This window comes from Sebastes fasciatus, chromosome 17 (genome assembly GCF_043250625.1).
Source record: "Sebastes fasciatus isolate fSebFas1 chromosome 17, fSebFas1.pri, whole genome shotgun sequence".
NCBI lineage: Eukaryota > Metazoa > Chordata > Actinopteri > Perciformes > Sebastidae > Sebastes > Sebastes fasciatus.
The window spans coordinates 2,462,925-2,476,600 of record NC_133811.1 but is presented as its reverse complement, the minus strand read 5'-3'; the positions used below and the strand labels follow the sequence as shown (position 1 = coordinate 2,476,600).

Below are 13,676 nucleotides of genomic sequence, written 5' to 3'. Positions count from 1 at the left end.
AAAAATAAGGTCATAGTATAGTATGGCGATAAAAAAGGTAATAGTATAGTATGGCATAAAAAAAGGGTCATATTATAGTTTGGCATTTAAAAAAGGTCATAGTATAATATGGCATTAAAAAAGTTCATAGAATAATATGGCATTAAAAATAGGTCATAGTATAGTATGTGGTTAAAAAAGGTAATAGTAAAGTATGGCGTTAAAAAAAGGTCATAATTTATTATGACAGAATAAAAGGTCATAGTCAGTGTGTTGATAAAAAAAGGTCATAGTATATTATGTCGTTAAAAAAGGTCACAGTATGGTATGTCTTTAAAAAAAGTGATAGTATAGTAGGTCGTAAAAAAAGGGTCAGTCTGTTGTTAAAAAAAGGTCAGAATAGAATGTCGTTAAAAAAGGATCATAATATGGAATGTCTTTAAAAAAAAGGTCATAGTATAGTCTGTTGTTAAAAAAAGATCATAATATAGTCTGTTGTTAAAACTAGGTATGGCGTTAAAAAAGGTCATAATTTATTATGACGGAATAAAAGGTGATAGTACAGTGTGTTGATAAAAAAAGGTGATAGTATAGTACATGGTTTAAAAAAGGTCACAGTATAGTATGGCGGTTAAAAAGGTCGTAGTATAGTATGGCGGTTAAAAAGGTCGTAGTATAGCACCAAAGTGACTGAGAGAAACTGTAATAAGTTGTTCTTAAACTAAGAATTACACTGCTTTATAGAGACAACTGAGGAGTGAAGAAGTTATTTGCTGAGAGTGAAAGTTCTCTTAAATGTTGGAGAAAGCTGTTTAATAAATTAATCTTATTCTTCACAGACACCTGCCCCACCAGGCATTCTTTAAAAATCAATCCTCACATTAGTCAGTGATGTCGGCTTTGCTAAATCAATGTGATGTAATTTTAGTTTTTAAAATGTGTCCATTGTAATTGTTTGAAATCCCTAATATTTCCAATTCACATATTAAATTAACAACAATGCAATGTTTACAATATATAAATAGCAGTGGTACTGTACTTAAGTCAAATGTTGAGGTATTTATATTTTTTCTAACTTAAGCATACATAAGTGGTAATACATTTAATAAATCACTTATATTCAAGTAGGAAAGGTGAAGGAGCCATTGTAGCATTTACTCTGAGCAGTTTAATAAATACAGGCCCATGTCTTATTGGTTGTTACAATATTATTTGATGTCAAATTAAATAGTAGTGATATTTCTTAATAGATTATACGTTTTGATGATTTTCCTGCCTGTAACTATGTTTCTGTGGTTCTGCTCAGGACTGGGTTTTGGCCCCCACTGGATATTCAGCTTACTACTGTGATGGAGAGTGTTTTTATCCTTTGGGCTCCTGCATGAACGCCACTAACCACGCCCTCATCCAGCAAGTGGTCAGTACAGCAATGACACACATCGCACCATGGATATTTTCCTTTAGAAAAGTGAACCAAACATATATAAATACTTACCACATACTGGAATACTCTATGTGAAGTAAACCCCTTTTCGGTGACTGCCTCTGGAATTCTATATTAACATGCTATTTAGTACACTAAAACAGTATTAGTAGGCCTGAAACCATAGTATGAAACCAATACGTGAATCGCTTACTATTTCCAATGAAATATTGGTTGATGATTTTGGTTTCCATTGACTGTTATGCCATTTTGTTCTTAACAAATTGAGAACAAAATTGACACACTTAAGTGTGATTTAAGTCTTTCTTTAATTATTTTGAGCAGTGTATATTAAACCAGTCAAATATCTGAATAGTAAATATGAACTGTATTTCACTCTGCAGGTCCACCTCCTGAAGCCTGACGAGGTTCCAAAGGCATGTTGCGCCCCCACCAAGCTCAGCCCCATCTCAGTCCTCTTCTACGACGACAACAACAACGTCATCCTCAAAAAGCACCGTAACATGGTGGTTAAGACCTGTGGGTGTCTATGAGAGACAAACAAACAAACAAACCAAAATGTACATGGATGATGTTTTTTCCCCCCCAGACATGAACTCTGAATGAGAAAGGCACCAGAACTGTAATTTAACAGGTTTGTGATTATGTGTTTGAGTTCTGATTTAGGATCAGTGACTGAATCAATTTTCTTAATCAAATTCAAAGTTCACTGATTCCAAATCAGCACTTTTGCTTTAATATTTTTTGAATTGATTGATCATGAAAATAATTAGTTGCAGCCCTGTTGTGGATACACAACAGGGCTGCCTACACCACAGCTGTATAGTACACGGTCATGTAATTAATAATCACATCTTTCATCTTGTCATGTACACAGAATGAGCTGAGAAGACCAGGCACATTAAATACAATGTTCAATTTATTGAAAAGGGTAAAATAAAAAAAAAAATACATTGAGGAAATTTAGTGACGTATTTGCCCGTTAGTGATATGAAGAACCAAAAAGAACTGGGATTAATCATGTCTTTAACTGTCAATCATTTACGGTTTCTTCAAACAAACAAACAAACAAACAACCAAACTGCCAACAGTTGAAAGCATAAATGAGCACAGAGCAAATCTTGTCCTGGTTTAACTGAAGTGGGACAAAGATGGTGTTATTGCCAAGATTATGTTTTGAAACATGCCCAAGGAGGACCACATTAAAAATGAGCAGAAGAATTTGGGAGAAAAAAAACAAAACAACATACTATGAGATTTACTGTGTGGTTTAACGTGAGGTACTGTTGTAAGGTGTTACTGAGGGTGAACACCTGTGGAGCAGCAGCACAGAGGAGGCAGAGCTGTCGAGTGTTGTTGGGCAAAAACCAGGAATCTCGGCAAATAGTTTGAGGAACTAATACTCTATATTTTACCACCAACAAAAATATACAATGGGATTTTAGTATTTTGAAGAGGCCAATGGTCATGAAAACTTAATTTTTTTAATCTTCCATGGAGGGTATGCACGGATGGCTGAGGCGACATCAGGTGAATACCCTCTACTCAGGAGAAAATGTTTGAAGTTACAAGGTTTAAACTCGACAGCGGTGCCACGTCCATTGTAGACGAGTGATTAAATATATAGTTGGGGTGTTAAATGTGCAATCTCTTCCTAGCTAACCACATATTCAAAAATATTTGCTGTTTTTTTCACTTCCCATCGTAGTTTCTTCAGACTCATCACATCTCCCAGTAATTAGTCACAAGATAATATTATTCAGTGTTAGCAGGCAATCTTGCAGGTCCCCCTCCCTCGTAGTTGTACATAATAAATATAAAAGTGGGGTGCTGGTGTACTTCTGCCCCATCGTTATTGTTTTTTCTTTCACAAACTCACATGTACGTACACAGCACATCCCTCCATGTTGTCCATGAATACTGACGGCTCCCAGTGTTCGTCATCAACATCCTTCAGGCGCAGTGATTCAATGTTTAGTCCGTGGTCATTGTGTATCTGGAAGCGACAGTTTATGGTCTTTGTTAGTATTAGTGGAAATGAAACACTCAACCAAGTTAAGCTGGGTTACTAAATTGATTTCCACTCTAATGAACAATTATATAACAAACATGACAAATGTAAGCATTTAAGAGAAAAAAAGCTTTGTTTCATCGTTCGGTAGAGACCGTGAAAGACGGAAGCCAAGGAAACATCTGGCAACGCCAGCTCATAGTCTCAAGGTGGACTGTTAAGGTGGACCAGCTTTTCTCCTTCAAGTGACAAGCCGCACCTCTGAGTTTTGCTCAGCTTTTTAATTAATTATTAATATTCCTTTTAACCCTTTAGCATTAATCGGTTAAAATTCTTAATGTCGGTTAACGGTTAATTATTAACATCCCTATCCTGGATGTAAAGCTGAGTTTTACAATGTTAAAACTACGGACAAATCAGTCTATTTCATTAACTGCCGTTGAAACAGAGATCAGTAACTCACTGCAGCGTTGGCTAGTGACACTGAAAGAGCTGTCAGACAGGCACTGAGTCCAGCTGCAGCTGACCGTCTCCCCATCTCCTGTCCTCTACGCTCTCTGATCACCTGTCTCTGTCTCCCCATCTCCCGTCCTCTCCTTTCTCTGATCACTTGTCTTTGTCTCCCCCTCTCTGATGGGGGAGAGGCCTTGTGACGTCACAGACTAGAGTACTGCAACATGGTGGCGCTCTTGCCACGAAATCTGCACGATAGATGAAACAAAGCTGAATCATAAAACATGTCGTCAGTGCCGAAGTCCAAAATAAGCCGTGGAGGAATAACCTTAAAACATTTGGAACAACCAACTTAATCATACACTTGTTCATTCCCATGCATGCTGCTCAGTGTAATCACACTGACTGGCTCCTCTGCCGACGGCACGGAGCTAATCAGCTAACGTTAACGGAGGTTGCATTGACTTGCATTATGAAGCGTCATAATATATAATTAAAACTACTAATGCCAAGATTATTCTGAAACAAAGCAAATATTTAAATGTATTTATTTCCTCATTTGAATGTGTTTCTATGCAAATAGCCACTATAGATGACAATAACAATGTAAATGGATAATATTGTTGTCAAAAATATTGAAGTATCGATACATATCGATACTGAATATTTGAAACAGTTTCAATACTCTTTTTTTTGCAGTATCAGTACACGAGTACCAGCTGCGCTTTCTGCTCTCTCTTCACACACACACAACGCTATTTATCTTTTAATAAAAATAAAATTGTATGCCCTAAATGTTGTGTACATTTTTTCCCCATGGTATGGAAAATTGATATTTTTCAAGGTAGTGTGTCAAAGTTAGAATTTCCAGTATCGTGACAACCAGGGTCGGGTGAAATCGTCAGGCCATCCGCCACTTTGGCAGGCAGGGAAAATACTAGGGATGGAAATAGAGAACTGGTTCCTAGTTGTCAGATTCCTTGGCATATCATGTCTCAGTGACTATCGGATCCTCTTATTGATGCTTTCCGACATTTACACATGCACAATGACGCATACGCACGCTGTATCATGTTTAAGTTTGTTTGGGACTGGAGCCATGAAGGTGAGAAAAAAAAACGCTCAACAGCGTGGCGATATTAAACGCTTTGATAATGCAGCACTATGAACAACAAATCTGGGTTTTTAAATTTAAATAATCATAATCATTAGGGCCCGAGTACCGAGCAGGGGTCGGCGAGGCCCTATTGAAATTGCTATGTTTATTATTCGGGCCCGAGTACCGACCGTGATGGTCCGAGGACCTATTGTTCTTCTAAGGATTATTATTATTTTATTGCCTCTTTGAGCGCAAAAACAAGCTGCTTGGGCTAGTCAACTTTTTTTAAAATTTGGCACACATGTCAGACGTGCGTGAAATAGATATCTGATGTGGGTTTCGTGCCCGGGGGTAGTTAATTGGCTGGATAACGCCCCATATTGAGTAGCCCCGGCGACAAGTTTCATCTAGATGTATGGAATTTGGTAGGTATATGTAACATGTTGAGACGTAAAAAAAAAAAAAGCCATTTGGAGGTTTACCGTAAACCCAACAGGAAGTCGGCCATTTCCAATTTTAGGTCGCTTTTTTTTTTTACCATTTCCAGGCGCTGTATTTTAACGAACTCCTAGAGATTTAACCTGATCAACTTCAGATTTGGTCAGTACAGTCTTAAGACCTTTGTGATGAAAAGCTGCTTCTGTTTTTATGGAACTATGTTGCCGGGGCATGGCAGTGAAAAAGCGCCTTTCGCCAAAAGAAAGGAAGTTGTTGTAACTTCGGCGTACATTAACCAATCTGCTCCAAATTTCTCATGCCTGATAAAAGTCCCTCCACGACGTCATCAACATGCACATTTTGGCTCTAAGTCATAGCGCCACCTAGTGGTAACAGGAAATGTCATGTTTTGCACATTGATGAACCCTGCCTCACAAATTAATCAGATTTGCCTCAAATGAGGTCAGAAAAGCCTGAAGACCTTGATGATGCTTCCTCTTGAAAATTGTGAGTTTTTATCCAATGGCGGCGCCGTGGCACAAACAAACCGCTGCAACTCGACTCCAGGTGGTCAGATCTTTTCCAAATTAAATACATTTGATGAGCGTCCCGGCTTGAAGACATCTACAGGCCAATTTTGAATCATACTCTTAGCGCCACCTAGTGGCAACAGGAAGTTACAGTTGCTATATTTTGGCGTACTACTCTTAGCAGGTTAACTAGATCCACCTCAAATTTGGTCAGCGTGGTGTTAAAAAGTTCCTGATGCCAGACCACAAAGCTTTTTAGCTTTCGTTGAACGTACTTGCCTTGGCGACGCATCATTCGCCGTGAAACAGGAAGTTGTTTTTGAAGGGCTAGATTTGTTTGCAAACGAACAAAACTTGGCACACTCATTAAAAATGCTAAAATGTGTTAATGATCTGGTTTTTGTGCTTGGGTGTGACAAAGGGGCTAAATAGCGCTGTCTACAAACTTTCAACGAAGCAGCACTCTCAGTACATTTCATCGAGATGTACAAAATTTGGTAGGCACATGTATCACATGTAGACTTTAAAAATAGTCTCTTGGGGCCATGCTCTTAACCCAACAGGAAGTCGGCCATTTTGAATTTTGTGTGTGTTTTTTTCAAGTATTTTTGGCCATTTTCAGGCTCTGTACTTTAACCCGATCGACTTCAAATTTGGTCGGTACAATCTTCAGACCTTTGTGATGAAAAGTTGATCAAAACGTGAGTTTTTATGAAACGACGTTCCACGGTGGAGAATTTACATGATTTGCCATTAAACGTCAAACTGTTGTAACTCGACTGTACTTGGTCAAATCTGCCCCAAATTTGACCAACTCCATAGCCGTCCAGGCCTGAGGACATCTACATGACAATATTGACTTATAGTCATAGCACCACCTACTGGCAACAGGAAGTCAGCGTTATGTGACAAACATCTGATTCACATGAACTTTACATTGTGTGGTCTACACTTGATATAGAGCAACATAATGCATGTTTAGTGTGTGTTCTCTAGCGCCACATAGTGGACACAGGAAGTGGTGAAAAATTTGCAATACGTCATTTCCTGTGCAACTCAATCCACGCAGGAAATAAAGTCTAACTTGTGCATGCAGTCACACACGATGGTCACTGAAATGCACGGGTGTTTCGATTGGTGTCCCGCCAGTACCCCCGACGTGTGGGAAGGTGCAAGGGCCTGTTCATAACTGCTTGCAGCTTTAATTTAAATTGTGTTTTATCCAAATAACCACTACAGCTGACAATAGCAAAGTACAGAACAGTACTGTGTACAGTAGAGTACTGTGTACAGTACCCTCCCTCCCATGAAAAATGGGGCTCTACCTGAAGCTACAGTGTAATTCGAACACTGGAATTTACCATAATGTTCATGTAAAATATATTGTACATTGAATGACACCAGATCATAAATGTTATTCCTTCATTTAGCGCATCGATTTCAAAAGTGACAGATGAAATTTCTGAGTGGCAGACAAAAAAAAAATTGCCTACTATAGTGGCAGGCAGTGAAAAAAGTTAATTTTAGACCCTGGTGACAACATTAATGGAGAACATTTAGAATTTTTGACAGTTTACACTGAATTCAGGACGGTTGAAATTACTTTTCGGAACGGTGATGAAAAAAGTTAGTCTGGAGCCTTTCTGTCAATTGAACCTTCCCTAAGCCCCGCCCCTCGAACACAGACTGACCAATCATAGCGTAGCATGGGCCAGCTCTGACCAGGGTCCGACTACTATACGGCTGTGCCCCATAGATTCTCATGCAATCGGTTCAGATTTTCTTCATTTTCAGGCTGGTTTTGTGGATTTGGAGCTACTCATGATTAAATGTTGTGTAATAGTGCTACTCATTACCCGGAGAGGTTGGAAGGAGATAATCGTTTCTACGTAAAAACCTGTGGAGCTAACATTAGCAGGGTACGTTAGCATTATGCTACACAAGCTACTGAATGTATACACATACTGCTTTTGCTTTTTAAATATTGTAACAGTGAATAAAGACCTACCCGGCTTTACAGGAACAGAGTTGTTCTTATTAATTTCATGGTCTTCTGTCTCGATCGCCAGGTGACGGTGGTTTACTGTGATCTGCAGGCTTTAGCTTCTATCTTTATCTTTTAATCTGTTTTAGATGCTGAATCAGTTTAACATCCTGATATATCCTCCAAACGCATATTGTAAATCCTTCTGTCTGCTTTTCTCTGAAATCGATTTTTCATTTTTACAAAAATTAAGTGTGCAGTTAGTGACCGTGTGGGCTCCATGGCAGCTCTGACAGTTTGAGGGAGTAGCAGTGGGTTAGCGAAGGGTCAATTATATTAGAAATTGAAACTGGCAAAAATCTGAATTGGCAGGTCAGACTTTAAAAAAAAATTCTGAATCAGCCAAAATTGCAATCGGTGCATTTCTAATTAAAGTTGACCAAGTGAGTTAGCAAAAATCCTCAATAAAGTTTTCTTTTTAAAATGCTTAGTTTTCTTCATAACGTAGAAAGCTGACTGAGGTTTGGTGAAATTAAAAAGCCGTTTCTGATATAATTTGTATTATTCTAAGCATCTGTTTTTAAAGCATGTTTACACATCTTCTATTTGATAACTTTTATCTTTCAAAATAAACCTGCAAAAAGATCCATCTGTCGCCTGTTCTCTCAGTTACAAAGTAACAAACCCAGCCTGGGTTCATTACATCATCAAGTACTTAGCAAACTAAATGAAATATAAACTAATTTTAATATGTTTGGACAAACTGTTACATTATCCAACAGTTGCCACATGTCCAGCTGAACAACTTTAGTAGGTCTACTATATGAAGTAAATCTTTGCTGGGATGGTGGAGTGAGTGAAATATACATTTCAGTCTTCAGAAGTGTCTAATCCTTTAGTAAATGTAGCCTATATTATCATATTAAATGGCACAATGTAGTCTAATATATGATAAATGGGTACTGTAGATAGACAGAGGAAAAAGGTTCATGTTGATGAATAGATACTGTAAATCTGTATGTTGTCTGTATGTTTCTGCAGACATTACAGCTCCATATATACAACACAGTTAAACATTTTATAGAGCTAAAAATGCTGTGTGTACTATATTTACACTGTATCCCAAAAACATGCATCATTCTGTTACATTTTATGTTTTTGCTTAAATTGATGATGCCACTATCATCTCCTCTCTCTGTAATCCTCCAGAGGTGTAACCCCCCCGCCCATTTCTAACGCCTAAGCTCATTGGTATGCATTGCTCCCGGGTCTGACCCAGGTCGTATCTGAATTGTCCTGACCAGGGTTCAACCCGGGTTGACTGGCTTGGTTTGAATTGACAAAAGGAGGTAGTTGGTATGAAAGTGGTATTTGAGAGGTTTCATAAAACCAACTGTCTAAGAGAAAACGTTACGCGGTCTTACCGGGTTCAGGTCCAGTCAGCCCTTCTTTATGCCTGAACGTCCACCAGTTCAGCAGGCATGGGGGACTTGGGGTGTTTGCTCTCAAAGTGCTGCTTAAAGGTCTTAGGGTCAGGCATCTGTGTCTGAAAAAACAAAAGAGAATCATGGTTTCAGTGTGGGAACACATTAGACCTGAAATGGCTAGTCTAATGATACCGTTTTTCCTCAATTGTTTACACACTAACACTGGTACTTGAGACACAATGACCACAACCTGTAACTCATGTACCAACCCCCTGAAACAATTCTGCTAAAATACAAGCATATGTCCTGCTTTACACTCAGATTGAGGTTCTAAACCACTTTTTTTTCAAAACACTACATACAATTCTCTACATTTGGCCCAATTTTCAGGAAATTATTATTTTCATAGAATCTCATGTCTTCACATGGAACACCCTGCCATTCAACATGTTTAATTTAAATGTCCTACTATCCACTTGGACTCCTCACACTCTTGGACAAACATGTTGCACAACTTTTCAATTAGCAATCAGAGCTTAAGGAATAAAAGGGCCACAGGTGAGTTCTTCTGTTTTGGAGCAATGGATGCCAACAGGAGAGAGAAAGATAGCAAGAGGAGAGAAACAGGAGAACGAGGAGGAGCAAGACCAAGACCAAGGAAAGCCCTAATCTCTGACGAGATTGGGCTGGACGATATGGCCAAAAATGTTATCACAATATTTTTTTTTTATATTGATCGATAATAATTATCACAATATATATTCAATAATACTAATAATGCTCAAGTTACAGTTGTAAGAGTATTCTCCTTAGGACAGAATCCTAAAGAAACCAGACGGTTAATTATGGTTTACAGGGTTCAACATTAACTTTTAAAAGTAGTTGCCAAGCTGGCAACCAGGCCTCAGCTTTTGATTGCCGAAACTGATAATACGGTTGCCAATTTTAGTCTCATTTTGAGTTTTTAATTAACAATAAAAATGTGACATAAAATAAAAAGCTAACCCTCTCTTGACTATAATATGCTTTAAACAGCAGTATCTAGAATGAGCTTGATATGAGACTGGGCTATCATTTCACATTTTAAACAGGATCCTGAGTTCTTAGCGGTTGATGGTGAGCTGGCTAAAATCTTCCATTACCAGTAGATGTTATCAGTACAGGCTTGAGCATAACCATAAGCAAGGACGTGAACACAAGATAATGATTGTCAATAATAACCACAGAATGTATCCAGTTACAACCTGGAGTAAATAACCAATTTACGCGCGGTGCCTCCACTGTGGAACTACTACACTCATATACTATGAGTTACACTTGTATTCTTCAGTATTGAACAGTATTAGGATGTAAACCTTATGATAATAAAATGCTAAGGGAAACAATGTTAACGGAATAACAAAATATATATATTTATTTTCTTAAATGCTTATGTATTTTCTTTTTTTTATCTTTACTCTCAAAATGTTTGATTTATGTTCCAAACTAAACTTCTGGCTTTCTTTCACAGTAATAAACAAATACCATATCAACACCAGTATAATACTTGAAACACAAAACAAATTCAACTAAGTCACCTTTAACTCAGTAACTAAAATGACACGTTCCCTTTTCTCTTCACAGGAAAATAGATATAACCAAGGTGTGTAAACTAACCAACCACTTAATTAAAACCTTCACAGGCAATGTTATCAATAACACATTGGCATCATCACCGTTTTAGATCTCTCTCTCTCTCTCTCTCCCTCTCTCTCCCTCTCTCCCTCTCTCGCAAAAAACCGACACTCCCTAAAGTTAATCACACAACCTACGCACTGAGTTATTCCTTAAAGGAGTTCGCTACTTAACACATAACACATTTTAGTTTAAAAACATCTTAAAAATGCATAACTCCCGGATGCTTTGCCCCGGTGGGGAGTCATCTCAGGCCCGCACACCGTAATGTAGTATTTAATTCAAATACAAAACATACCCATTAAACACCTGATGAAATAAATAACTGTCACATCATTGAGGCCTTGGAGAATACAGTAAGTAGTATCACACATTTTCTAGAGAGAAAGTAAACCAGATCTCTAATAGATTCTTCTGTGGATAAAACTTCCAAGCTACAGCTAAATCTGATCAGCAGTCAGCTGCAGGTATTGTACTTACCCGGCAGACGGGGCAGGTGTGGACCAGTGCGGCCATCGCTGCAGTCTTCTGGTCAGCGGCCTGACCTTTCTTCTTATCTGCTGCCTTCTTGGCATTCTTTTGCTGAGACTGAATCTTCTGCTGCCCACGAGCCATGGCCCTCAACCTGCAGGAATAACAAAAAGAGACCACACCGCAGATGACAGATCGTAGATCACAGCTTTTGTTTGCTCACACAACAAGATATAAAATGTTCATCAAGCAGCGGGTACATATAGGGTGTGATAAGCCGGTTTAACAAGTTTGAACTAACACCTGATCGGTTAAAAAAACAAAACAACAAAAATGTTTCTGAGGCAACACCTTTGTATCAGAAGAAAATCATTTGAATGTGATTACTGGCCCTTTCCTACAATGATAAACTACATCCAAAATCTCATTTGTGTCAAATACTCGACCCCGGAGATACAATCTAACCCCAAAATCATTTGGACATGGCTTTTGTTCAGAGGCTGCTTTACGTGATTTAGGATATGCCTATTAGTTCCAGGTACGGGAATAGGGAAATCATAGAGCATATTATATTTTAGACAAAAGTGTGATTCCAACTTTGTGGAAACAAGTTTGGGGAGGACACTTTCCTGTTTCGACATGTCAATGCCTCCGTGTGCAAAGCCAGATCCATACAGAAATGGTTTTCCCAGTTTGGTGAAGAAGAACTGGACTGGTCTGCAGACCCCTGACCTCAACCCCACCCAACATGTTTGTGATGAACAGGAAAGCAGACTTCAAGCCAGGCCTTGAAACCCAACATCAGTGTTGGACCTCACTAATCCTCTAGTGTCTGAATGGGTGCACACCCCTGCAGCCAGGTTCCACAATCTGGAGGAAAGCCTTCACAGTAGACTGGAGGCTGGAAGCAGCAGATGACTGCCATCTCATTGGGATGAGATGTTTGATTGACATCTCAACTCAAATCCATGGGCACATGGTGTAATGTCCACATATTTTTGGTCATATAATGTACATTTTTGATTCAGTAGACACTCACAGTTAATTTAACAATAGCATCTTAGATGGTTCAGTAGGTTATATAACATACCAAGAAAAGAAATCCACAATTCCAGATTATATTTTGTCTAATATAATTCCTAAATTCCTTGTTTTGTCTGACGAACAGTCCTAAAACTAAAGTTATCAGTTTACTAATCACAAAAAGGTAAAGGCGGGAGTTAGAAGACGTTTTCAGAGAGAATTTCAGAGTGTTTGGCTTTTTTTGCTATAAAAATAACTAACAGATTAATTATCAAAATCAATGCCTATACATTTTTCTGTCAATCAGTTTCAGTTCTAGAGATGTTGAATTACATAGCAATTTACTGAGGTGTTTTAAATATTTTGTCCACCCTGATATCAATGAGAGTTAAGTATTAGACACAACTCTTAGTGTAACGCTGTACAATTCAACAGTACCAGAAATGACTACATCCAAAATCATCATAACATTTAATCAACACCTCTCTAACACTGGATCAACACACACTGAACAATAGAACCTTCATGAGCTTGGGATCTATTGCAGGACTGTTGGATTAAACTAGCCACGTGTACCTAATAAATTGAGCACTCAGTGCTTCTCGTAGCTCAATGTGCAGCTTATTACAGACAGTTGTTGTGATGTGGTTTATTTATTCCTTTAAGTTACCAATGTGAGCTAGCTCAGAGACGTGCCTCCTTCCTCTTAAAAACATAATTGATATAGTATGTTATGTTATCTTGGTTATTGCCGGACGGTCGATCTGAATCAAAGGTGTTTAAATCATCCAGTTAGCTTGTTAGCATCGTCTAACGGGCCTTCCGTCAGCCGGCGCCGTCTTGCTAACACTGTTAGCTTCTCTAGCTAGAGAAGCTCAGACTGCATGTGACTCAGAGTTAACTCCGCAACAACATGTTGTATCAGTTAAGAACACTAACCGCTGTTAGGTAACACTATAATGAGCTGTGACTGTGTCAGTGTTCGTTTTCAGGTGGATTTACCTTGCAGATGTGACTCTCTCTTCACCCTGCTGTCGCTCAATTTTTTTAAAAGTCAGAGGAAACTCCAGAGAAGGTTTTTAACCGTCTGTCAAAGAAGCGACAGCGCCGCCAGCAGGACCGGAGCGGAACTGCTGCGGTGTC

At 38.6% G+C, this 13,676-nt stretch overlaps 2 protein-coding genes across 2 annotated transcripts in view; one reads left to right on the top strand and one right to left on the bottom strand.

Annotated features, from left to right (window-relative positions):
* Positions 1 to 2,668, top strand: part of bmp8a (bone morphogenetic protein 8a) — a 20,863-nt gene extending 18,195 nt beyond the window's left edge. The window contains exons 6-7 of the mRNA XM_074612693.1: positions 1,286 to 1,396; positions 1,807 to 2,668. Of these exons, the coding sequence (XP_074468794.1) occupies positions 1,286 to 1,396; positions 1,807 to 1,956 (261 nt within the window). The 3' untranslated portion in view covers positions 1,957 to 2,668. The remainder of the gene's footprint in view (positions 1 to 1,285; positions 1,397 to 1,806) is intronic.
* On the bottom strand, positions 2,325 to 13,676 carry LOC141753984 (zinc finger protein 706). Its single transcript, XM_074612716.1, has 4 exons — positions 13,536 to 13,676; positions 11,520 to 11,664; positions 9,363 to 9,484; positions 2,325 to 3,419 (listed from the first exon to the last, which is right to left on the bottom strand). The coding sequence occupies exons 2-3, from the start codon at positions 11,652 to 11,654 to the stop codon at positions 9,389 to 9,391; spliced, it is 231 nt and encodes a 76-aa protein (XP_074468817.1). The 5' UTR covers positions 11,655 to 11,664; positions 13,536 to 13,676; the 3' UTR covers positions 2,325 to 3,419; positions 9,363 to 9,388.

Bases quoted from the DNA above. Each gene is read 5' to 3' on its own strand.
- LOC141753984 (XM_074612716.1), bottom strand. From the start codon at position 11,654: ATGGCTCGTGGGCAGCAGAAGATTCAGTCTCAGCAAAAGAATGCCAAG. The intron at 9,485-11,519 runs GTAAGTACAATA...TTGTTTTTTCAG, and splicing joins ACACCTGCCCCGTCTGCCGG to ACACAGATGCCTGACCCTAA.